This window comes from Balaenoptera musculus, chromosome 5, assembly GCF_009873245.2.
Source record: "Balaenoptera musculus isolate JJ_BM4_2016_0621 chromosome 5, mBalMus1.pri.v3, whole genome shotgun sequence".
In the NCBI taxonomy this organism is placed as follows: Eukaryota; Metazoa; Chordata; class Mammalia; order Artiodactyla; family Balaenopteridae; genus Balaenoptera; species Balaenoptera musculus.
Genome location: NC_045789.1, coordinates 66,980,618 through 67,008,485, shown reverse-complemented (window position 1 = coordinate 67,008,485; position 27,868 = coordinate 66,980,618). Strand labels below are relative to the sequence as shown.

Here is a 27,868-nt window from a genome sequence, read left to right as displayed (position 1 = left end):
TGTTTATTTCTCTTGGTGCTCATGATGTTTTAATATTAACTTACCTTTTGCTGAGAAATTTTATATTTAAGAGCTGAGGCTTCAATAATGGGATCCCTCCCAGTGAATTTAAATATAAGAAAAGTCTTCAATCTAGAATTAAAATATCTGTTTAATGTCTCAAAAATACCAGAAGCCTCTATCACAGTCAGAAAAATGTGTACTTCAGTAGAATTTACAGCAGGGGTTCAGAGAGCAGTGCATAGTTTAAAGGACATTTCATAGCTTTAAATGCTGCTAGAAAAAGCATTCCAGCCATCTAGGATATCAGAGCATGATTTTTCTTTTTTTAATGATAAGCAGATTTCAAATATCAATGTTTTATTATGTTTAAATTCCAGCCCTTTTCCTTACTGTTCATAGTTATGTATCTGTTGATATATGGAAATGAGACACACCAGAAATTCTGACCAGTGATATGAAGCAGAAATGCATAGCCACAGTGTGTTATCTTTTACTAAATTATAGTTGGCACACAGATAGAATAAGATTTGGGCCAATCTTTTTGGTCCTTCTTACAACAAAGTTGGCTAACAATTGTCTGATTCTTTCCTTCTTTTTTTTTTTTTCCCTCTCCTCACCCTTCCCCATGTCTGGAGCTTGGGGATAAATCAAACCATCTTATCTAAAATTTTTTTGGTTGACAGAAAACTCAAATATTTAAATTGAATTCCTTATGGGGCTACCCGCTTTTTTTTTTTTTTTTTCCTGGCTCTGATTATTTTTAAAAGATACAGAGCTTTAGAAATGCAAAGTGTTTTGATCTTTCAAGAGTCCTGCATTGATTGAGCAATAAAAACTGATTTATGCTCTGTGATAGCATCATAAGGTTTTATCACTGAAATGCAATATAAATTAATCTTATCACCCAGACCCTTTGCGCATTCCTACTTTTCTCTATTCATGATGTGAATTAGTTCTTATTTCAACATACTCACAGATAAGGAAATATTTTAGGTAAACATATGTTATTAATGTGTACCTATAACTGTGAAAAGAAGAGAAAAGGAAAGAAAAAAGGAAAGGAAAGGAAGAAAGAAAGAAAGAGGGGAGCGAGGGAGGAAGGAGAGAAAGATACAAGAATTATAGTCAAATGCCAGGATGATGTCAAAGAAACAACTTTATTTCTACTTCAAAACAACATGTAGGACTCTGGCATTGGTCGTATGAAGTTAGGATAATTTTATAAATAAAAAGCATATTCTCTCACATTAGAATGTCTAGATTTGAATCCAGTCCTACTCCTTATCAGATGTATGGGCTTGGGCAACTTAATATTTCTCTATTCCAGCTTCTTTATCTGAAAAATGGGGTACTCATAATACCCGTCTCAGAATTACAGTGAAGATTAAATAACACGTGTAAAGAGTTAGAAGAAAACCTGGCACGTCATACGTGCTCAACAAATGTTAGTTATTTTCACTTTTCTTATCATCCTTCATGTTCCTTAAAGCCCTCATATATAATCACCTAAGACACTGAAAGTTATGATTTTTGTTCATATTATGACCCTCTAATTTTTTTTACTTCTAGGTTCATCCACATTCTTTTACTTCCAAAATTTTGTTCTTCTATTTCAACTTGACAGTTTGTTTTTTTTTGTACTCATTAGTAATCAAGAACTTGGGTGAGAAATCTCAGCAAGAAAAATTTGCCCATCTAGTAAAATGTACTAATATTTATTGGATACCTAAGAGCAGATTATAAGAGAAACCTTATTTTTTAAATAGAGAAATAAACTTTTACAAGTTTCCAGAAATAAATTCTACCTATTAAAACCAGATTCAATATCCATATTTAAATATTTCCATACTAATAAAATTAGTTAATTTAAAAAGGGTAAAACCCCAGATTCCTTTTCTCAAATAAAAACATTAGTTCTCTGACTTTTTAATCCAAAGAAAAAAGCCATTTAAAATGTAAATTCTATTGCAGGCCCATTTTTCTAATACTAAGGACAAAGCTCCATGTGAAAAAAAAATGAGAAATGAGAAAAATTGGGCATTTCATACTGTGGTGAAGAAGGGGTAACACTGATGTGACCAGACAATTGGCAGACCACTCTAAGGGTGAGAGGCCAGGACAGAACATGTCCATCTCCTCAACTGATTTGTCAGCAGTCATTCATTCGTCAAGTCTAAACTAATAAGAGATCACTTCTCCACAGTAAATGCGGAGGTGGGGGTAGGGGAGTAGGAGTGGGACAGAATGAAGGGGAGGAAGTTCAGACCACTTTTGAGAGTTCTAGATCAAATAACTAACAGCATGATGCCTTGTAAGCAAGGACTCTGCTGGACTTCCCAAAGCTGAGTCTAAGAAAAGAGCTCACGGTTGAGCCCCGAGGGCATGTGTACAAATTCCTTCCCTACTCTTTCATCAGTTTACAAATGTCTTCAATACTTTTACCTAGATGCCATGCTGGCTAGGTTGGCCCACAGATCAGAGCAGACTTAAATGAACTTCCTCAGAGCCGGCGGTCACTGCCTGTGGGTAAGTGGATAACTTACCCATACTCATCTTGATTGGCAGGTTTTCTCTGCTTGCTGCTTCCACTAGATGTCTCCGGACTTCCATCACTGCCTCTTTGTGCTTGGTGTTCAATAATGCTTCCCACAGGGCTCTGGCTGCCGGGTCACTGCAATAAAACCACAGAAAGAGCTTTAGGTAAATTTCTACTGGATAACAGAAAGGGCGGCCAGCAAAATAATTTCTTAAGCATCTTTTTTGGATACTAATGTAGTCCTTCCCACTGACAGTTCTAAGTATTAGGATGAAATAAAGAACATCTAACCCATTCTAATCAGCACAAAATATTGAGAAATTAAGGAAACAATAAAATCAAGCCACCCAAAAGGGGGGGGGGCATACTGTGCTATGAGAAGTATGGGAAAACTGTATGACATTTTTTTTTGAGAATTTGCACTTAAAAGTATTTCAGAGTATAACTGAACATTGCTAGAGTAACATATAAATGTTATGTAAACCAAAATTAAATACATGTCCAAAAATGATGTATCAGTGATTACAAGCATATAAATTTCAGGTAATATACTTGTCTGAGAAACAGAAGGCAATCAGCAATGAGAATTCCTATTCAAAAATTACTCAACAGAATTCCTAACAAGTAGATTTCCTAGTGAATGACAATCAGGAATTAGGCTATGAAACGATGGCCTTAAGTAGCCCACTTTGGGCCTTGGGTTGGAAGGACGGCACTGACAAAGCCCTTACAGTTAACCGTTGATAAGAGCCCAAAGCAGGGCATTATGCAGGGTCTCATCTGGGCTCACTTCTCCAACAGCCCTCTGTCTCACCCAACGTGCCACATCCCCATTATAAATGAGTACAGTGTTCTTTCCGGAAGACCTCTGCACGTAGCCAAGTATACACATTTGTAGTAACGTTTTAAAAACTGAGTACAGGGGGCTTCTGGTGGCGCAGTGGTTCCGAATCCACCTGCCAACGCAGGGGACACGGGTTTGAGCCCTGGCCGGGGAGGATCCCACATGCCGCGGAGCAACTAAGCCCGTGCGCCACAACTACTGAGCCTGCGCTCTAGAGCCCGCGGGCCACGGCTACTGAGGCCCGTGCGCCTAGAGCCCGTGCTCCGCAACAAGAGAAGCCGCCGCAGTGAGAAGCCCTCTCACCACAAGGAAGAGTAGCCCCCGCTCACCGCAACTAGAGAAAGCCCGCGCGAAGCAATGAAGACCCAATGCAGCAAAAATAAATAAATAAAAATTTTTTTAAAAAATTAAAAAAAAAAAACAACTGAGTACAAAGGAACAAAGATGAGGGCTTCCTTGGTGGTGCAGTGGTTGAGAATCTGCCTGCCAATGCAGGGGACACGGGTTCGAGCCCTGGTCTGGGAAGATCCCACATGCTTTGGAGCAACTAGGCCCGTGACCCACAATTACTGAGCCTGAGCGTCTGGAGCCTGTGCTCCGCAACAAGAGAGGCCGCGATAGTGAGAGGCCCACGCACCGCGATGAAGAGTGCCGCTTGCCACAACTAGAGAAAGCCCTCGCACAGAAACGAAGACCCAACACAGCCATAAATAAATAAATAAATAAACCCAAAGTTTAAAAAAAAAAAAAACAAAGATGACTTCTTTCCCTTTCTAAGGACATTTTCCTCCACTTAAAGCTCCAGAAATACCTCCTACTATCCAGTTAGCAATAGTTTGAAAATTAATACATTTTTTAAAGTTTTATCTTAAAAGTTGTATCTAATAAGATATTTAGTTCTAAAATTATACCTAATAAGGTTTATCTTTCACGTTTGAATTTGATTTGGAATGATGGAATGATGTATTTCACACTGAGTTTAATGTCTGACGTATAATAAAAACTGCTATATAATGAAAAGTTATTAACTATTTTTTCTGCGTGAACTAACATCACTGCTCAACATATTCCACTTGTTTTGATCTGACCAAAACTGTCATCATTAATATTAAAATTAATATTCTAAGTTTAATTTTTTTAAATTTATTTATTATTTATTTATTTTTATGGCTGTGTTGGGTCTTCGTTTCTGTGCGAGGGCTTTCTCTAGTTGCGGCAAGCGGGGGCCACTCTTCATCGCGGTGCGCGGGCCTCTCACTGTCGCGGCCTCTTTTGTTGCGGAGCACAGGCTCCAGACGCGCAGGCTCAGTAGTTGTGGCTCACGGGCCTCGTTGCTCCGCGGCATGTGGGATCTTCCCAGATCAGGGCTCGAACCTGTGTCCCCTGCATTGGCAGGCAGATTCTCAACCACTGCACCACCAGGGAAGCCCCTCTAAGTTTAATTTAAATGAGCAGGTAACTGCATGCCAAGCCCTATTCTCCGTGGTTGGAATATAGAACAAAACAGGGCAAAAGCTTCCAATGATTTATTGTCTGGAAGAAGAGGCAGACATGTAAGCAAAGTTGCTCCACGCTAAGGTGAAAGGGGAGGGGCAGTAGAAGTAAGTGTAAAGGAGACGGTGGGAGCTGCTCTAGGAGGGCCCTGCCTTCCTTGCCAAGGCTTGTTGACTTCAGTCTAAGTGATGAGTAGCCAAGGAACATGAGATTGATTTCACTTTCTGAGAAGGGTAGCATAGTTCAGCAGTCATGAGCAAAGTCTTCATCATCACTCAAAACTAGGTCTATACTTATAAGTGGAATCTAAAAAATAATACAAATGAGTCTATTTACAAAACAGAAACAGACTCACCAACATAGAAAACAAACTTACGGTTACCAAAGGGGAAAGGGAAGAGGGGGAGAGATAAAATAGGACTATGGGATTAACAGATACACACCACTATATATAAAATAGATAAGCAACAAGGATTTACGTATAGCACAGGGAACAACATTCAACAACTTGTAATAATTTATAATGGAAAATAATCTGAAAAAAAAAAATATATATATATATATATATGTAACTGAATTACTTTGCTGTACATCTGAAACTAACACAATATTGTAAATCAACTATACTACGATAAGAAAAAAAAATTCTTTTTAAAGCTAGGTCTATTTGCTATGGGGCTTTGGGAGAGTTACTTAATTTCTCTAAAGCTCTGAAGGCAATGGAGAACCACTGAGGAATTTTGAGCAGGGGAGGTACACTCCTCCCAGTTTCCCAAATTTATGGTCTACAATCATTCCCTACTTTTATTCTCCAAAGCACCCCAAGCCACAGGGATTTCTTCTATGCTCTCAACTCTACATACAGAACCTCTAGAGTAGAACTTTACTGCCACCCTCTTTTCCATGAGAATAATACAGTGTCTCCAAGATCAGAGTAGGTCAGCTAATGCTGTGGTTGCCCCATCAGACTACTGTAATGGTTAAAATATGGGCTCTGGGGTCAGATAAATCTGAGTTCAAATCCCACCGTTCTCCCTTCACCCACAGCAGCTCCATGGCCCCTTTGAGCCTCCGCAGGCACTCCAAGCACAGGGACCTCTTTCCCTCCTTTGCCAGGAATGCTCTTCCTGCCAACATCCCTCTCTCTCTTCAGGTGTCTGCTGAGATGTCACCCTCACCACCCGTGTAAGAGTGACGACAGCCCACCCCAGCAACTTATTCCAGCACACCTTTCCCCCTCACACGGTTTTACTGTCCTGCATAATTCGTATTACCATCTGATTCATTCTGTTTCCATGTTTCTCTGTCTTTGTCTAGCTCCCTTATGGAAGGTAAAGTCCTTCTATGAAAGCAGAGATTTTTTTATACTCATTGCTAATTCCCCACTACCTAGAATAGTGCCAGGCCCGTCATAGGTACACTCAACAAATACTGAATGAACAAACAATGCTTGCTAGTTGCATAACCCCATGCATGTAACTAATCCTCTCTTTTCCTCTGTTTTCTCATCTGTGAGATGGAAGTAACACAGTGACTACCTCACAGGGTGGTTGAGGGTTAAATAAGATAATGCACATAAAGCACTCTCCTGATTCACAGTAAATGTAAGGAGTTGTGTGGTGCTGGTGGTTGTTACTATTATTACTATTGCTGTGAAAGATACTGTCTTAAAATTCAATGTGCTCAAGGGTTTGTAATATATTAAATGAATCCACTTAATTATATTGAGTATGTTTTTCATACAATCTCGATTTGTTCATGTATACTGAAGTCACCTGGGGCTTGTACTCTCAGGTTCTTTTCTATTAAAACATTAAGAAGAAACATATAGTTTACATGGTCTCTGACACCGATGTGGAGCCCGGTCATGAAAATCTCTTAGTCGATATAAACAATTCTGACTGTCTAGATACGACAGTTGTTAATGTCTACTTTCTCTCCAAAACAGTTTTCTGAACATATACCCCCGCATTACACATGGTCATTTAAAGTTTACCAAGCTAACATTCATGGACTAACTCTGGTTCTCTGAATAATCAGCACTGAAGAAGATCAAAGTCATACTTACCGGCAGCTCTGCTGTGTCCTGCGCCCACTTCTTCACTAAGTCATTCTTACTGCTGCTTGGTGGCTTACACATGTACTCCTATATCTGCATCTGAGTTGAGTGCAGGAGTTAATCACTGCCTTTCTCTAATATCCTCATAAAAGTTGATCCAATAAACATTTCACACACCTGAAGTTTCACATGAAATCATGTGAAACTTGGACACATGAGGTCCAATTTTATAAGTCAGGGAAAGTTCATTGAAATTCACACTATAATTACGACAGTATATTTTATATAATTCTCTATCCTCTCCAAACTAGTTTCCTAATGAGGGAATAAGCAATACACAGAGGGCTATCACAAAAGGGTCAGTGTAGTGCACTAGTGGTAGCAGCACTGTAGACTGGTAGAAGCATGGGTTCTGGAAACCAACCACGAAGGGTTCTGGCTCTCCCACTTGCTGGCTCTCTGACCCTGGCAGAGTTAATTAACCTGTCTATACATGTTTCTTCCTCTGTTGTCAGGGGACGGTAATAGTACTTATTCAGTGGGTTGTTATGAGAAATGAATATGCTAGTATAACTAAAGACCTAGGACAATGCCTGGCACATAATAAGTGCCCAATAAACACAGCAGCAGCAGCAGCAGTAGTAGTAATAAAAAGATCCATGGTCAACAGACAGCAGAAAGTAACACAACATTGTAAAGCAACTATACCCCAATAAAAAAAATTTTTAATAAAATAAATCACTAAGATTTCTAGGAAAAAATAACAAACAGACATAGAGAACAGACTTGTGGTTCCCAAGGGGGAGGGGCATGGGGAAGGGATGGACTGGGAGTTTGGGATTAGCAGATGCAAACTGTTATATATAATGGATAAACAACACTGTATAGCACAGTCCTACTGTGTAGCACAGGGAACTATACTCAATATCCTATAATAAACCATAATGAAAAAGAATGTATATATAGATATATAACTGAGTCCCTTTGCTATACAGCAGAAATTAACAACATTGTAAATCAACTATACTTCAATTAAATTTTTAAAAAAATCAGTGGTCAGGATCTTTTCATAAGATATATAGAAGGAAGCCTGTTTTAGAAGTACATTAGTCTCTTCCACATACTTACATACACATATGGATAACCACTGTCAGTAGGTTCATTTTCTAATATGAAAAGGTCAACAATATATAATGTAGAATTCATAATGAAACATAGTAAGTCCGACTCAAGCAATTGCCCTACATAAGACAGTTTGATGTGAAGAATTCTGATTTTCAGGAATAAAATAAGAAACTTTACTACAGATTACTTAGAGAATCAAAGCTACAGGGAGTTAGAGTTTTTTGTACAAAGATTTTTAAGCAATGACTTTGGTGCCAGCTTCTTACCTCATCAATTTAATATCGAAATTCTGTAGACTGCACACTATAAGACATTTTAAAACTACAATTTGTTACTTTTATGAGGAGTTCAGGTTCTATAAATATTTCCAGACTGACTTATAAAGTGGATGTACAACTTTTGGGGTAGAATTGAACAACAGAAGTAACGTTAATCATCTTTACATCTTCAGCAGGATGCTACCTAACCCAACACAAACAGATGTAAATCTATTTCTAGTTTTTGAAGGCATCTAAAAAAAATTTTATAATATGCCTGAGAAAAACACTACAGCTTCAAACAAATCAAATTGCTATTAGATACTATTTATACCTAATCTAAACTCTGTGCTCTACTGTAAACCTACTTCATCTTGCTTAGTCTTTTAGTCTTTTCTCTTTAATTCAGGAACAGCTGGACAACATCTTTTTAATAATTCGGCCCACCCAAAAACAATTTCTTTTTTTCATGGCTTACTTAAGGAAGAGTTTTCAAAGGTAAATAAAATATAATATTAAAAAATACTGTTAAATACCATCACTACATTCCATTTTAGAAGCATTTCAGAATTAACAAAACAAGTTCTTAGGTCTCACGTGATCCTCACCTCATGAGCTAAGCCAATATCACTGCCCCAATTTAAAGAGCCTCAGAGGGACTTCCCTGGTGGCGAAGTGGTTAAGAATCCGCCTGCCAATGCAGGGGACATGGGTTCGAGCCCTGGTCCGGGAAGATCTCACACGCAGCAGAGCAACTAAGCCCGTGAGCCACAACTACTGAGCCTGCGCTCTAGAGCCCGCGAGCCACAACTACTAAGCCCACGTGCCACAATTACTGAAGCCCGCTCTGCAACAAAAGAAGCCATTGCAATGAGAAGCCTGCATACCGCAACGAAGAGTAGCTCCCGCTCGCCACAAATAGAGAAAGCCTGCACACAGCAACGAAGACCCAATGCAGCCAAATAAATATATAAATAAATAAATAAATAAAATAAGGAGCCTCAGAGAAGCCAACTGACTTATGTAACTACACTCAACCTATAAATGGCAAAACCAGGACTCATTCCCAAATAACTGGCTCTGAGACAGTAATCTTTCTACTATACCATGCCATGTTTGTATTATGCAAGTCATCAGGGAGAATCCATTATTTATAATATCAGCTATTGTAAGCTTTTCATGTTGGCTTTCTTTCCCAATTTTTAATACATCCTCTATTCTCCCTTTAAAGTCACATGTGGGCCCACGACTGATAGAATGGGACAGAGTGAAGAGTAAAGTAGATTCACATTAACTCATAAGCAGGTCAAGCTTGCTCTCGAGATTTTGCACATTTTTTGTTTTAAACAATATCATACTACTCTCCTTGTGGGTCACCATTAGCCATTGACAGTCACTTGTGACACAAGGCCAATCATGTCCCACTTTTAGTCAACTTTCTTCTTTAAATGTTTCTAAGAAGACTTCGCTGAATTTTAAATCATTCTCCATATATATCATTTATATAACTGAACTGACAAAAAACTAAAGTCTAAATTGTCCTGAGGTATTATTAGCTCTTATTTGATGTTCATTATCTCCCTGGGAAAGAAAGAAGGAGAAATAGCCGCTAGCTACTCTACCACTGATAAAACTGAGACAAAATGAAGCCACTTGCCTAACATAGCCTATTGTTAACAATAAAGGAAGGAAGATTTAGAGATAGGAACTAACACTCAAAGTGCCAGGGGCTGTTTCTGTGACCTTGGGTAATTCAGTTTACTTTCTGGGGCTTTACATCTCCTTATAAATATTATTAATGATATTATTTTTATTTATTGAGAACTCACTATGTCATAGGCAATATGACTATATTATCTCATTGATCAATAACCCTCCAGGATAAGAATCATTGCCCCATTCAAAGGTGAGAAAGCTGAGTCTTAAAGAGATAAAATAATTTACCCAAATCACATAGCAAGTAGATAAGGATTTGAACCCAGGTCCCTGTGAACTCCAAAATCCAACTATTAACCATGATTCTACACTATTCTGTAAACAAAGGCTCAAACTAGAATGCTAACTCCTGAGATTCCTTGGGTCCTTAACAAGCTATATTCATATGGTTTCCCTTATGCATGGTACTCCAAGTTAACATGTATGAATATGATTAATTTTGTAACACTCAGTGAAAGATAGGGGAATATCCTATGCTGTTACTTCTTTTATTACAACCCTTTTTCTTTTTCACAAGTCCAGTGGTAGTAAGAAAGAGAGTTAACAAAAGAATAATCCCAACAGTTTATGGAATATTTTAAACAATTTTCTACCCTTTTCTCTGTTTTTAAAGTTAAGTTTTCCAACGAGATAAACTTTATTTCACTGTAGCTACTGGAATACAACTTTGTTTCAATAGATCCCTTGAAAGATATAATATAAAAGTAGAATATTCATCCTATGAAAAAAATCCATTTTATTACTATGAAATGTGGTTAGTTTCTATATTGTCAGTAACTACATAAGATGTCAAATACATACTGAATTTATGTCCTTTTTTAATAAACTGATTATCTTATATCCTTAAAAGTCAAACTATTATGACAAATTGTCATGTTTGAAGAAGACTACAGGCCAGCAATATACACATAATAATAACCTGCTAGAATTAGCTTTATTAAATCTCAGGAGACTTCTGTACAGGAAGATATGGTCCTTTCAGTTAATTCCTGACTTTTCATTCACCAGAATTACTCAACTATGAATGAAATCTTAGAAGCTGTCTTGGTTTGGTATGTATGAAATGTCAAATGCAGTCTGCTAGAAACTAACAGGAAATATTCATCATCAAATAAAATATAAAAAAGACAGTATTAATTTTTTAAAGGTGGCTAAATGTTGAATCATGGTGCTACTTCAATCAAATGGAAGGAATGCAATTAAGAGACTGAGGGTAAAATGTGAAGACACACCATTATCTTATGACTAAACTCAGAGAAATGGTTTCTCCATGGCATGCACAGGAAGCTAAGCTTACTCACACAATTTGCAATAACAGTCACAGTATACCAACAGAAATACAGTGATACAACAACAACAAAAACAACCAAATAACCATTTTCAACTAATTTTAAACAGAGAGCCGTCTGAGTCATAGTTTTTCCCAGCAGGTTATAATGGCTTCCATCAGTGGTGAGCTTAATGAGCTGTGAAGGCAGGTTTGTTAATTAAATTATTCACAGAGGTTTCAACAGTCATCTCTCCTCTTGACTACTTTTTAAAACAATTACCTCATCGTAAACAAAATTATCCGTTAGCCTTCATCTCAACAGAAAACAGCTAAACACAGAGGATACTGAAGTAGACCCTTGGCACTGGAAAGCAGTTCTTTGTTGATTCTTTCTCTCACAATATGAGCACTTCCTGCAGGCTGGGCACTCACAGAGGTGCTGCCGCCACAGCTGTGAGCAGCCTCCAGTGCCCTGTCCTCTCGGAGCTAGCAATCCAGCAGGGAGGCTGGAACTGAGCATGTGCCTGGAGACTGGGTGACAAAAGCAGAGAAAGGAAGCCCAGGGAGAGAGTAGAACACCGAACCTGGTCTGGGTGTGAGAGTGGAGGTCAGAGGGTAGCTGAGGATGTGACAGTGAGGCCTGAAAAATGAGCAGGAATTAGCCAGTTAAAGAATGGAGTAAGATCAGTCTAGGTAAGAGTAGCATCATGGGCAGGGGTTCTGAGAAGAGAACTTGAGACCTTTTCAAGGAAATGAAAAAAAGTATGAATGGAACATGAACATCTAGACTGACACTGCCCTCAGCATACGTCAAATTATCCAAGGCCTGGTAACCCACATTAGGGATGGTAAACATTTTCTCAAGGGCAACTGAAGGGTCTTCAGCAACAGACTGACCTAATCAGATTTGCATTATTAAAAAATCACTCTGGCCCCATTTTAGAGAATGGATCTAAGGACTGGGCAAGAGGCTATTGCACGGTGAAGGCAAGAATTGATGGCTTGGACTAGGGTGAATGCCTAAAGCTATCACATCATATCATTCCCCTGCTCAAAACCCTTCCATGTTTCCTACTACTATTACACTGAAATCTAAGTTCCTTATTTTGGCCACCAAGCCTATATACTTTGGTGCATTTCTATATCTACATCTTCATCTCTCAGCTTCTCACCTTCTCAGCTTCATCCATTAGGCCTCAGCCTCACTGGCCAGATTTCAGCCCCTTGAATGGGTCATAGTAGGTTCCCAACTCAGGGCCTTTTTATTGGCTATTCCCTTTGCCTAGAACCCTCTTCCTCTAGATGTTCATTGATTAGGTCTCATTCATTTAACAAATATTTATTGAGCACCTACCAATGTCAGTTCTATTGTCAGAACAGCTCAAGGCTTCCCTCCTTGACCACTCTGGCTAACGTGGCACTTCCTATTCCAAATCCCACTTGCCCTGTTTTAAACATTCGTCACTAGCTCAAATTAGGTATTGTTAAATAGAATTTATTTTAATGAACTGGGAGGAAATTGGTCGCAGGGCATTAAGGACAGAAATATTCTGGCTTTATCAGAATGTCAGCATCCTGTGCCTATGGGTGGCAGTGCACTCAGACCATCAACACCCCATGGGCCATGGGCTGTGCCAGTCACTGAAGATGTAACAGTGCACAAGGGTGAACAAGTCAGGCACAAACCTTCTCTCAGAAAGCCTCCAAAGTCCAGCTGGGGAGAATAGACACTAAACCACTAGTTATAAGCTAATGCACTAAGAGCTGTTATAGGAAATAAAAGATGAGGAGAGGAAAAGAGTAACACGTGGGATGGCCAAAAGGTGGAAAAGCAGGACATTGAGGACCTAAAGAAGTTTAGTGTAGCTGCAGCCAAGAATGTGAGCACATAGGAGGGAAGGGGAGGAGGTGGCAGGAAAAGATGGGGAAGGTAAAGGCTGAAAAAATAAGCAAGGTGCAGATCTAAGAAAGCTTTCTAAAACGAGTTAAAGTTTTACTCTTTACTCAAAGGGCAACGGAAAGCCACCAAAGGATTTTACCAGGACAGGGTTAGAATCAGATTTACTATTACTTGCAGTTAAATGTATGTATAAAATAGCCAGTCTTACAACAAAAATAAGATGGACAAGATGGACATTAAAACTATAATCCTTTCAAAGTATGCAGATAAAATTTAATTTTTAAATATAATCCATTTATTTCTTCCTATTGAAGTTTCTTCTGTTGGGTTTTGTTCATTTTTTTTCAACAAATATGAGTGCTTACTTTGCACCAGGCCCTATTCTTGGGACTGGGGATACATTAGTGAACAAAACAGACATAAAACCACTCCCCTCACGTAATTCATGTTCTGAAGTTTATTTTCCAAACACAGCACATGAAGATCATAAAATAAAAGGAATTCAAATCAAAGGTTCCTTAGAAATCATCCACTGTACCTTCTCTTTTACAGAAAAGAAAACTGTGACAGTGAGAAATTAAGTACCTTGTTCAAGGTCACAAAGTTTTGGTGGAAAAGCCACTATACTACAATAATGAGTAGAAAACAAAAATTGCACAGAAGCTGTTCTAGGACCCCAAAAAACCCACATCAACACAATCGGCCTTTCTGGTTCAACTGAAAGGAAGAGATTGTTTTAAGGAGGTATTGTAGCCACTGTCCCACTTGTTAAAGAATGTTCCCATAACTATCAAATACATTGCTGAAAAAGATAAGATCCCTTCAAAATGTTAAATTCAATATTGCTTTGAAGTACATTTCAGGGAAGGAGCAGAGTAGAATGGAAAAAGCAGGAACCCTGATGCAGCTCCAATATATGATCAAGTCACTTATATCTACTCCCCAAGTCTCATCGATCCTATATATCTCTTAGGAAAGTGATTTTCATTATTTGCTCAGGATATTCACTTAAGAATAAAGTACCATGCAAATTTACCTTGTACTGTTCTACCTGAGGAAAGAGCTGGCATTTTATTTATTTATTTGTTTATTTGTTTGTTTATGGCTGCGCTGGGTCTTCGTTGCTGCACACGGGCTTTCTCTAGTTGTGGCGAGCAGGGGCTACTCTTTGTTGCAGTGCACGGGCTTCTCATTGTGGTGGCTTCTCCTGTTGCAGAGTGCAGGCTCTAGGCGCGTGGGCTCAGTAGCTGTGGCTTGCGGGCTCTAGAGCACAGGCTCAGTAGTTGTGGAGCACAGGCTTAGTTGCTCCGCAGCATGTGGGATCTTCCCGGACCAGGGCTCGAACCCGTGTCCCCTGCTTTCGCAGGCGGATTCTTAACCACTGCGCCAACAGGGAAGTCCCTGTCATTTTAAAAGCATGAATAAATGTATTATCTGTTATCAACTTTCAATTAGCATAATAATCTTGTGAACTACATACTTTTAGTTTGGTATTCAAAAATTTTAAATGTCCTAAAAAATGCATGTGCCTTCTCTATCAAGCTATAGCTAATAGAAATCTACTGGTGTGACTGGTTTCACATCATAAATGCACTAGAATGACTTTACACTGCAGAGATCATAACCATGTGTTAAGAAACTAAACACAGTGCAGGATAAAACACTGTTTAAATCCAGGATAAACAATTGCACACAAGCTTTATAATGTTCATAGTAATAAAGGAACAATCTCCACATGATATATAATCAAAGTTTCCTCTCTTTCCAAAGAATACTCATCATTTCTTCCTTCAATATGATGCCTTCACTCAGCACAGCAATAGGTCTACAAAACCTCTTAAAAAATGCACAGGAACATAACACATAAACTATTTGACAATCATATAAAATAATATGGGAAACTGAACTTCATCTCAGTACAGATAAACATATTTTATTCCTACTCTCTACCAGCTCATTAATGATAATAACCATAATCGATACAAACTTATTCATAATTTCCTCATACCAAACAATAAAATAAAGACTGTTTTACACATGGATTCCTAATGCATAAACAGATTAACTCAATATGAAGACTTTAAATTACTAACACAATTAGATTACTTAAAAAACCAAATACACATGCCCTCCATGAACATTTTTCTGACTCTGAAGGCTATATTTTGAGTTCCATGACCCATTCCGAAGGCCAGCGCTTGCTCCACTGGGGAACTCTACTCTAGGCTGGATTACATCTGTGTGTTTTGGCTTGAACTCAAGACTTGGAAAGTTGCGGATTAGTTCACGTGTAAAGAAACTCTAAGCTAAAGAGTTAGTGACAGTTTTATAGAGGCTCTTAGAAACAAACTCAATCTGTTCACTTTACCCTTTGTATCACTCCACTCCATGAGGAAGGATAATTTCAAAATCAGCACACCCTATTATTCTATTATCATACAGTGATTCCAGAATCTATTACTCTATTCACCCCGGGCGACACCACTGTACCTTACACATATAAGTGTGAGGTTTCAAAGACACTAAGTCGAGAAAACTTGATTTGTTGAAATTATTATAGTCTTGTTGGTTCAGGTGGAATATGAATTTATGTTGCTCCTATTATTTACCATCTTAACTCCCACATATTTTGTTAAGGCATTTTGTACCATGTCCCTTGGCACCTTAAAAATACAAAACCTTGCTAAAGTGTTAATAAGGATGTAAATCTGAGGAGAGAAGAATATATAATAGTTCTTTTTATAAGGGTGGTTTAGGGGTCACCATCTGTTTAGGGGCTAGAAAAGAGAACCTATTTTGAAGTTGCATTTGCACAGCAAGCATACTATGTTTGCTTATAATGAGGATGAGGTAGAGTTTCTCATAAAGCTAAATTATTTGAATTAAAGTGTTTTCAGTACTGTAAGATAAATAATCTTCTGTGTGTGTGTTGTATGGAAAAACTAGAGGACTTCACATGACTAATAAAAGTATGGAGCTTTATGTTGTTGAATTTCTCTGCTCCTTGAAATCCAAAAATCTGAGAACCACTTCACAAAGATCCATTCCTAAGGAACAGAGTAAAAAGGAATCTTCAGGTTTTCTTCTAGATTTTTGTAGCCAAAATTACACTGTTAGTAAAAGAGATAGGAATTCAGAGTAAAAACTCAAAATGAAGGGATTATAAGGACACAAGTCTGAAACATCCCCGATTAAAAACACCCATCACGGAAATAATTCAGCCAAGAAATATTAATAAATGCTAAAGCGGTGGGTTAAAGTTTGATGAGGAAAAGGATATTTACATAATCTCAAAATGTCTCCTTTAATCAAGTGATCAAAGTTATCACTATGAATGGTCAAAGTTAAATTGTGTGCCACCTGACAGAATGCAATGAAAAGAACCCAGCATCTCTTGCATGCTATGGCCAAAAATGCATAATCTGAATCTAATTATGAGGAAACATGAGACAAACCTAAACTGAGGGACATTCTACAAAATAACTGGCCTGTACTCTTCAAAAGTGTCAAGGTCGTGAACATCAAGGAAAGACTTATGAACTGTTATAAAGGACACTAAGGAGACGTGACAACTAAATGCATTGTGTGATTCTGACCAATATCCTTTTGCTTTGATAAAGGATATTATTGAGATAAGTGGCAAAATTTGTGGGTTAGATGGTAGTAGTACAACAGTGTTAATTTCATGATTGAGATTACAGTGGAGAATATCCCTTTGAGAGAAATACACACTAAAGTATTTGACAGTGATGGGCACAGGCAAATTATTCTCGAATGGTTCAAGGGGGAAAGTAAGTAGTTTCTTGTACTATTCTTGCCACTCTTTTGTACGTTAAAAAAAATTTGCAAAAAAAATTTTAAGGCATCAATCAATTCAAAGAAAAATATCAAGTAGCTTTGAAAGGTCAGTATATGAATAAGGTACTCTTCAATTAACAAAGTTTGGAAACACTGTTCTAAATAAATGCAAGGAAAAAATCTCAGTAATACCAAGCACCTAAATGCTAACAACACTTCCCAAGTTAAAAATTACACTGGGAGCTTGGCCAAGGTGGTGAAGTGGGAAGACCCTGAGCTAACCTCCTCTCATGGGCACACCAAAATTACAACTGTTTACAGAGCAATTATTGATGAGAAAGACCAGAATCTAGTAGAAAAGATCTTCTACAACTAAAGATATAAAGAAGGAACCACAATGAGAAAGGTAGGAGGGGTGGAGGCATGGTATAGCCAAGACCCACGCCCCTGGGTGGGCAACCCACAAGGGGGAGGATAATTACAATTGCAGAGGTTCTCCCCAAGAAGCAACGGGCTCCTTGCTCCACACAACGGGCTCCCCACATCGGACTCCACTGCCTAGGGGTCCAGCATCACCAAGACAAGCCCTCAGAACACTTGGTTTTGAAGGTTAGTGAGGCTTGCTTTAGAGAGACCCAGAAGGATGTGGGAAATAGAGACTCCACACTTAAAGGATGCACACAAAATCTCGCACTCTCTGGGACCCAGAGAAGCAGCAGTAATTTGAAAGGAGCCAGGGTCAGAACATTCTGCTGATCCTGGGGAGTCTCCCAGAGAGACAGGAGACAACTGGAGCTCACTCTGGGAATATGGATGCTAGAGACAGCCATTCTGGGGAGATGGTTCTCCCAGGTGGAACGATCTGGTGCTGACAAGCAACATTTTCAAATTCTCCCTCTAGCTTATTAGCACCAGGGCCTGGTCCCACCCACCAGAGAGCCTGCTCTAGCCTCAGGACCAGCCTCATCCACCAGTGGGCAGGCACACCAACCCCAGGATCCCCTGGGCCCCAGCCCCACCCACCAGTGGGACAAGACATGGCTCCACCCACCAGTGAGATGGCACTAGCCCCAGGACCCCTGAGCTTCTGCCCCACCCACCATAGGACAAGAACTAGCCCTGAGACCAATGTCACACACTAACGGGCAGACACCAGCCCTAGGACTCTGCCACGGCAGAACGTGGCCCATCCATCTGCAGGCCAGCACCATCCCAGGGACTCCCCAGATTTCCACAGCCAGCCGTCCATGACCCGGCCCCAATAACCAGTGGCCAGTAGCCTCTGCACAAGGCAGAGCCTGGCAACCAACAGGACCAGGGCCAGCTATGCCTACCAGACCACCAACAGCAGTCAGTCCACTAGAACAGAAGGACCCATGGAGCCAACATAGGGGGCACCACTAGAGCTTATAGCTCTAGCGATGAGAGGGGAGTGTGCTGCTGGGACACACAGGGCATCTCCTACAAAAGGCCATTTCTCCACGGTCAGGAAACGTAACCAACATACCAAATACACAGAAATAAAAACAGCAAGTTAGGCAAAATGAGGAGATAGAGGAACACATTCCAAATGAAGGAACAAGATAAACCCCATAAGAAGAAAGAACAAAATGAGGTGGAGATAGGCAATCTACCTGAGAAAGAGTTCAAGGTAATGATGGTAGAAATGACCAAAGAACTCAGGAGAAAAATGGATGCACAGAGTAAAAAGTTAGAAGTTTTTAATAAAGAGTTAGAAAACATATAAAAACAACCAAACAGAAATGAAGAATACAATAACTGAAATGAAAAATACACTGGAAGGAGTCAACTGTAGACTAAATGATACAGAGGACAGATCAGTGGGCTGGAAGACAGAGTAGTGGAAATCACTGATGCTGAACAGAAAAAAGAAAAAAAAAAAATACCTGCAATCCAAATCCAACAATACATTAAAAAGATCATACACCATGATCAAGTGGGCTTTATCCCAGGGATGCAAGGATTCTTCAATATATGCAAATCAATCAGTGTGATATACCACATCAACAAATTGAAGAATAAAAACCAGATGATCATCTCAACAGATGCAGGAAAAGCTTCTGACAAAATTCAACACCCACTTATGATAAAAACTCTCCAGAAAATGGGCATAGAGGGAACATACCTCAACATAATAAAGGCCATATATGACAAACCCACAGCAAACATCATTCTCAATGGTGAAAAGCTGAAAGCATCTCCTCTAAGATCAGGAACAAAACAAGGATGTCCACTCTTGCCACTTTTATTCAACATAACTAATGCTGATGAGGATGTACAGAAAAGGGAACCCTAGTATGCTGTTGGTGGGAATGTAAATTGGTACAGCCACCATAGAAAACACCATGGAGGTTCCTTAAAAAACTAAAAATAGAACTACCAGAACTACCATATGATCCAGCAATTCCACTCCTGGGTATACAGCAAAGAAAATGAAAACATTAATTCGAAAAGATACATGCACCCCAATGTTTATAACAGCATTATTTAAAATAGCCAACAGATGAATGGATAAAGAGAATGTAGTATATACAATTGAACACTACTCAGCCATAATAAAAAGAATGAAATACTGCCATTTACAACAACATGGATAGACCTGGAAGGTATTATGTTTAGTGAAATAAGACAGAGAAAGAGAAATACTGTATGTCATTACCACTTATATGTGGAATCTAAAAAGTAAAGCAAACGAATGAATATAAAAAAACAGAAACAGACTCACAGATATAGAGAACAAATTAGTGGTTACCAGTTTGGGGGTCAGGGCGAAGATAGAGTTAGTGGATTAAGAGGTACAAACTACTATGTATAAAATAAATAAGATACAAGGATATATTGTACAGCACAGGGAATATAGCCAATATTTCATAATAACTTTAAGGGGAGTTATAATTTATAAAATTTTGTATCACTACATTGTACACATAAAACTAATATAATATTGTAAATCAACTATACTTTTTTTTTTAAATTTATTTTTGGCTGCGTTGGGTCTTCATTGCTGTGTGCAGGCTTTCTCTAGTTGTGGTGAGTGAGGGCTACTCTTCGCTGCAATGCGCTGGTTTCTCATTATGGTGGCTTCTCTTATTGTGGAGCACAGGCTCTAGGCGTGCAGGCTTCAGTAGTTGTGGCACATGGGCTCAGTAGTTGTGGCTTGCGGGTCCTAGACCGCAGGCTCAGTAGTTGTGGTGCACGGCTTCGTTGCTCTGCGGCATGTGGGATCTTCCCGGACCAGGGCTCGAACCCGAGTCCCCTGCATTGGCAGGCGGATTCTTAACCACTGCGCCACCAGGGAAGCCCCTCAACTATACCTCAATTTTTAAAAAAAGAAAAAATTATGCTTCATGCTTCTGAAACAATTTAGATTCAAAATGCTCAGAATAATCTCTCTGTACAAAACATAGGCTCTGAAGACCTGTGGCTTCTTCCTTGTGGAACTTGACATTTTTTTAAAGCATGGGCATCCTTGAAGCAAAGAAAATCCTAAATTACAATAAAGCCAAACTCTAAATTGTGTAAAGCCCTCAGAAACTCTTATATTGTGCTCCTCACAGAAAAGGAGAAATTTAGTCACAGACTAGTGTTGGGCAATAACAGTTTGGGGCTATATCCTGAAAATCCCTTTTCTCACTCCACTGTTAATACTGTCCATAAAGCAATTATCAAAATTGAATTATAACATTGGAAAAGCCATAATTGTATAGTTATGCAATGTATACTCAGTGATAAAATCCCAGAAAAAGAGGGAAAAAAAAAAGTAAGGATAATCCTGACAGGAAAATAAAGTGATATTATTCCACATATAAAGTAACAGCCTTCTGTAAACAAAGTACAAATATAGAGGCTGCTTTTTGTACAAGAAAAAAGAAGAGTTCTGTAATTAGAACTTGGGCTCAAAATCCAGGGCACAGCTTTGCCAGCTCTGTAAGCTTTAACAAGTTAGTAACTTCTGTGAAGATTTTTTTTCTTTCAAAAATAAAAATGATACTCTAAGGACTGTTTGGATGACTGAATTAAGTACTTAAGTAAAACAGCTAATCTCTGATGCACACTAAACCCTTATGAGATACTGTTTTCTCTCCAGAAGACCAAAATCTCTAGGTTGTGAAAAAATATAGAGAAATCTAAACTCTGGGGTCAGTGCTTTTGCCAAAGAGAATAATTTAATTGTCAGTTATGAAAATGGGCAAAATGTTAGATAAGAGGAAGGTCTTGCCCAGGGTATATCCTTAGAAAATACTTGATTAAACTGAGTCATTAAGCAGACACTGAATATTCTAAACTGATATCACTTTGGGAAAATATTTGGAATTATAAATGCAGATAACCATAATTTATTAAAAATTCCAAAGTGCTGAGGGTACTGCATTCACTCCGTAAAATGAAATTCGTAACTTCTGTGAGTTTATAGTTTATCGGTAAGAATAATTATTAACAACATATGGAAGATAACTAGCAAAAATATTGCTCCTAATTATTTTTCAACTTTTTTTTCTTTTTTTTAAGAAATTCACGTTCTTTTATTTATTTATTTATTTATTTATGACTGTGTTGAGTCTTCGTTTCTGTGCGAGGGCTTTCTCTAGTTGCGGCAAGTGGGGACCACTCTTCATCGCGGTGCGCAGGCCTCTCACCATCGCGGCCTCTCTTGTTGCGGAGCACAGGCTCCAGACGCGCAGGCTCAGTAATTGTGGCTCACGGGCCCAGTTGCTCCGTGGCATGTGGGATCTTCCCCAGACCAGGGCTCGAACCCGTGTCCCCTGCATTGGCAGGCAGATTCTCAACCACTGCGCCACCAGGGAAGCCCTATTTTCAACTTTTAAATATTTTTCCACAATAAATACAATTTTATTGTTTTTTTCTGAATATATAATGATATGTTAAAGAATTCAAACAATACATAAATATAAAAGGAGATAAAAGTCACCTGAAAGTCTACCACCCTGGTATTTTATTACCTGATGTTTCAATCAAGAGAGGCTAGGTAATATTGTGATAATAAATGACTCCAAAAATCTCAGAGGCTTACAACAACAAAGGTATATTTCCACTCTTGTTTTAGGTTTACTAAGAGTTGGCTGAGCTCTGCTCTGTCTCATCTTCACTCCAGGATTCAGGCTGAACATTACGAGTTGTTGAGACAAAGAAAAAAGAGATGTCAACCACGTTGTTACCTCTTAAAGCATTGGCTTCAGCCTATACACCAAAGGCCCAACAAACAATAAGGCCAGGCCTTGCTTGGGGGCCTTGCTTGGGGGCAGCAGGAGAGTAACCAGCAGGGAAAGGAGGGAAATGAAATATTTAGAAAATAAGTATTAATCTACCAAACCTAAATGTGTGTATTAAAGAACCGAATGTGAGATTAGTTAAGGATCTCTCACCATGGCTTACATTATTCAATTACTTTTATTAATGATGTGAAATATACATAACATTAACCATTATGAAGTACACAAGTCAGTGGCATTTATTGCACTCACAATGTTGTACAGCCATTACCTCCATCTAGTTCCAAAACATTTTCAGTATTAAAGGAAACCTCATACTCATTTAGCCAGTCTTCTCATCTGTCACTTTCCACACACTTCTGACAACCACTAATCTATTTCCATCTCTATGGATTAATCTACTCTGGGTATTTCATATAAATGGAATCACATAATATGTGACCTTTTGTGACTGGCTTCTTTCACTTAGAATAATATTTTTGAGGTTCATTCACACTGTAGCATATATCAGTACTTCATTCTTTTCATGGCTGAATAATATTCTATTTTATAGATATATCACTTTCGTTTATCCATTTATCCTTTGATGAACACTTGGTTTTTTGTAACTTTTGGCTATTGGAAATAGTGCTGCTATGAATTATTCATGTATAAGTTTTTCTTTGAATACCTGTTTTCAATTTTTTGTGTATATACCTAGGAATGGAATTGCTGAGTCATACATTAACTCTAGGTTTAATTTTTGAGGGACTCCCAAACTTTTTTCATAACTGATGCACCATTTTTTTTAAATTTTATTTATTTATTTATGTCTGTGTTGGGTCTTCGTTTCTGTGTGAGGGCTCTCTCCAGTTGCGGCAAGTGGGGGCCATTCTTCATCGCGGTGCGCGGGCCTCTCACTATCGCGGCCTCTCTTGTTGCGGAGCACAGGCTCCAGACGCACAGGCTCAGTAATTGTGGTGGCCAGGCCTAGTTGCTCCGCGGCATGTGGGATCCTCCCAGACCAGGGATCGAACCGTGTCCCCTGCATTGGCAGGCAGATTCTCAACCACTGCGCCACCAGGGAAGCCCCTGCTGCACCATTTTATATTCCTAACATCAAGGTATGAGGGTTCCAATTTCGCCACATAATAAGTACATGAGAAAGTGCTCAGTATCATTAGTCCTAAGGGAAATGCAAATTCAAACCACAATGGGATACCACGTCATGCCCCCAAGAATGACTAAAATTAAAAGGATAGATGTATTAGTCTGCCCAGGCTGTTACAACAAAATACCACAGATTGATGGCTTAAACAACAGAAATTTATTTTCTCACAGTTCTGGAGGCTAGAAATCTAAGATCAATGTGACACCAGGTCTGATTTCTCCTGAGCCCTTTCTCCTTGCCTTGCCAGAAGACCACCTTTTTCATTACATCTTCATAATGCCTTTCTCTGGTCTGGTGTCTCTAGTAGGTCTTATTTTTATAAGAACACCAATCATATTTGATTAAGGGAAACCTTAAGGGGCTCATTTTAACTTATTACCTCTTTAAAAGCCTTATATCCAAATACAGTCACACTCTGAGGTTACTAGGGTTTTAGAGACTCAACATACAAATTTTAGGGAGACATAATTCATTCCAAAACAATGAACAATACCAAATCCTGTCAAGAATGTGGATCAACCAGCACCCATACGTGTTGCTGCTAAGTGTGTAAAATAGTACAAACACTTTAGAAAAACATCTGGTGGTTTCTTTTAAAACTAAACAAATACTAACCCTGTAATGCAGCAATTCCACTGAAATGAAAGTATAACCCAACATTTCCACTAAAATGTAAGAGAAATGACAGTGTATCTCCCCCAAAACACTTCTTCAAGAATGTTCACAGTAACTGTATTCATAATAGTAGAAAACCAGAAACAGACGAGGTTTAAGACAGCTAAACAAACTGTGGTATATTCATGCTATGGAATAGTACTACAAAGCATTAAAAAGAGATAAAAACAATGTGGTGAATCTCAAAATATTATGCTTAGCGAAAAAAGCCTGACACAAAAGAGTACATACCACATGATTTCATTTGTACATTTCACAATTTTATAAATAATGCTTCAATTAAAAAGTCCACCCAGGTGGGCCCAATGTAATCATAATAGTCCCTATAAGAAGGATACAAGAGGAGGCAGAGGCAGAGGAAAAGGCCATGTGAAAATGGAAGTTCAGATTAGAATGATGTGGCTACCAGTCAGGGAATGCCAAGGCAGTCTCTAGAAGCTGGAAAAGGCAAGGAACAGAACCTACCCTGTAGTCTTCAGAGTAAACCAGCCTTGCCAACACCTTGATTTTAGGGTTACAAGACTGATTCTAGACTTCTGAACTCCAGAACTCCAAGAGAATAAATTTGTGTTATTTTAAGCCACTAAATTTGTGGTAATTTGCTACAGCAGCAATAGGAAATTAATATACCTATCACTGGCATCCCAGAAGAAGAAAGTAGGTGGAGCTGAAAAGGTACTAGAAGAGATAATGGTTGAAAACTTCCCAAATTTGCAAAAGACATAAACCTACAGATACAATAAGCTAAGTGAACAAACAACAAACAGGATAAACTCGAAGAAATGGACACCAAGACACATCATAATTAAACTTCGCAAAACTAAAGACAAAGGAAAACTCATGAAAGTATTAAGAGAAATGATACCTTATCTATAGAGGAAAAACAATTCAAATGACGGTGGATTCTCATTAGAAACCATGGAGGCCAGAAGGAAGGGGCACAACATTTTTCAAGTGTTGAAAGAAAAAAACTGTTAACCCAGAATAATATATGCAATGAAAATATCATTCAAAGATGAGGGGAGGGACTTCCCTGGTGGTCCAGTGGTAGAGAATCTGCCTTACAATGCAGAGGATGTGGGTTCGATCCCTGGCCAGGGAACTAAGATCGCACATGCCATGGGGCAACTAAGCCTGTGCACCTCAACTAGAGAACCCGCGTACCGAAAAACACAGAGCCCACGCACCCCGGAGGCTGCCCGCCACAACTAGAGAGAGAAAATCCGCATGCCACAACTAGAGAGAGAAAATCCGCATACCACAACTAGATAGAAGCCCACACGCTACAATGAAGAGCCTGCATGCCGCATCCCGCATGCCAGAACGAAGATCCCACGTACCACAACTAAGACCCGATGCAACCAAAAGTAAACAAAATAAATTAATAATAATAATAATTTCTTAAAAAAAAAAATGAGGGGAAATAAAAATATTCTCAGACTAATGAAAACTAAGAGCTTCTGTCATCAGCAAACTATTCTAAAAGAATGGCTAAAGGAAATTCTCTAAAAAGGAAAGAAAAAAGAGGAAATTTTGAAACACAATGAAGAAAGAAACAATAAGCAAAAATATAGATAAATACAATAAGCATTCCTTCTTCTGAGTTTCTAAACTAAGAGAAGCAAAAATTTTAATACCGATGCAGTTCTAAATGTATGTAGAGGAAATATTAAGATGATTATAAGTGTGGGACGGTAAAGGGAAATAATGCATGGTAAGCTTTCTACATTTCACTTAAACAGGTAAAATAACAACACCAATAGATTGTGATAAGTTATGTATATAAAAAATGTAACAACTGCTGCAACCACTGGAAAAACTATACAAAGAGATACACTACAGATAAATCAAATGGAATTCTTAAAGAATGTTCAAGTAACTGACAGGAGGGTTAGATTAAAGAAACAGAAATGAAAGAAAGAGATAACAAACAGAATGCAAAAATTAAAATGGCATACTCAAGTCCTAACACTTCAATAATTCCATTAAATTTAAATGATCTAAATACACCAATTAAAGACAGAAAGCATACGACAAATTCAAGTTTTGCTTTTTTGGGACTCTCTGGAATTTTTTTTCCAATATTTTTAATCCATGGTTGGTTGAATCTACAGATGCAGAACCCACAGACACAGAGGACTGAGTGTATATAAATTTGACAACTTAGATGAAATACATCAGTTCCTCAAAATATACCATCACAATTCATCCAATACGAAATAGATAATTTGAATAGTCTTATAACTACTGAGCAAGTTAAATTTGTAATTTAAAAACTCCAAAATAGAAGATTCCAGTCCCAGATGGTTTCACTAGGGAATTCTACCAAAGATTTAAGAATTAATACTATTTCTACACAATCTCTTCCAGAAAATAAAAGAGGAAGGAAAACTTCTCAATTCATTTCATGAAGCTAGTATTACCCTATTTTAAAAAAAGACAGTACAAAAAAAAAATTACAAATATCTCTCATAAATATGAATGCAAAAATCTTTAAGACTGAGACAAAATTCAACACCCATTCATGATTAAAAAAAAACCTCTCAGTGAAATAGAACTAGATGCACACCTCTTTAATGGATAAAAAACATCTTTTAAAACACCTACAGCTAGCATTATATTTAAAGATGAAAGACTGAGGCCTTTCTCCTAAGACTGGGAATAAGGTTAGGATATCTGTTCTCACCATTCTTATTCAACATAATGCTGGAAGTTCTAGCCAGGGCAATAAGGCTAAAAGGAAAAAGCATGCAGGCCATAAAGGAATAGATAAAACTGACCTTATTTGCATATAACATGATTACCTACACAGAAAATTCCAGGGAAGCTAACAGATAAACTCCTAGAACTAATAAGTGAATTCAGCAAGGTTGTAGGATATAAGATAAACATTAAAAAATCAACTATATTTTTAGACACTATCAATGAACACGTGGACACTAATAAAATTACAATATCATTTATAATCACTCAAAAAATGAAATACTTAATGTATACATCTAACAAAAACACGTATACAGGGACTTCCCTGGTGGCGCAGAGGTTAAGAATCCACCTGCCAATGCAGGCGACATGGGTTCGAGCCCTGGTCCAGGAAGATCCCACATGCCGCGGAGCAACTAAGCCCGTGCACCACAACTACTGAGCCTGCGCTCTAGAGCCTGTGAGCCACAACTACTGAGCCACATGCCACAACTACTGAAGCCCGCACACCTAGAGCCCATGCTCCGCAACAAGAGAAGCCACTGCAATGAGAAGCCCACGCACCACAACAAAGAGTAGCCACCGCTCGCCGCAACTAGACAAAGCCTGTGCGCAGCAACAGAGACCCAATGCAGCCAAAAATAAATAAATAAATTTATTTTTTTAAAAAACATGTATACTGTATAAGACTTGTATACTGAAAAGTACAACACACTGATGAAAAATGTCAAAGATAAACTAAATAGAGAGAAATACCAAATTTCTCTCATAAGTGTAAGAGTCAACAGAGTCAAGATGTCAACTCGCCCCAAATTGCTATATAAATTATTAATATAATTTCTATCAAAATTCCAACAATATTTTTATATATACAGATTATTCTAAATTTTATATAGAATGGCAAAGGAACTAAGATAGCAAAAACATTTTTGAAAAGAAGTTAAAATGGAGAAATCAGTCTACCTGACTTTGAGACTTACTGTATAGCTATAGTAATCAAGACTGTGTGGTACTGCTAGAGAGACAGACATACAGATAAATGGAATAGGATAGAAAACCCAGAAATAGGTCCAAGCAAATATGCTC

The 27,868-nt window shown here is 38.4% G+C and overlaps 1 protein-coding gene across 3 annotated transcripts in view; it reads right to left on the bottom strand.

Moving 5' to 3' along the window:
- SCFD2 (sec1 family domain containing 2) overlaps nucleotides 1-27,868 on the bottom strand; it is a 396,033-nt gene that overhangs the window by 348,421 nt on the left and 19,744 nt on the right. For all 3 annotated transcript variants that reach the window (XM_036853764.1, XM_036853765.1, XM_036853766.1), the window contains exon 3: nucleotides 2,547-2,674. In XM_036853764.1, the coding sequence (XP_036709659.1) occupies nucleotides 2,547-2,674 (128 nt within the window). The remainder of the gene's footprint in view (nucleotides 1-2,546; nucleotides 2,675-27,868) is intronic.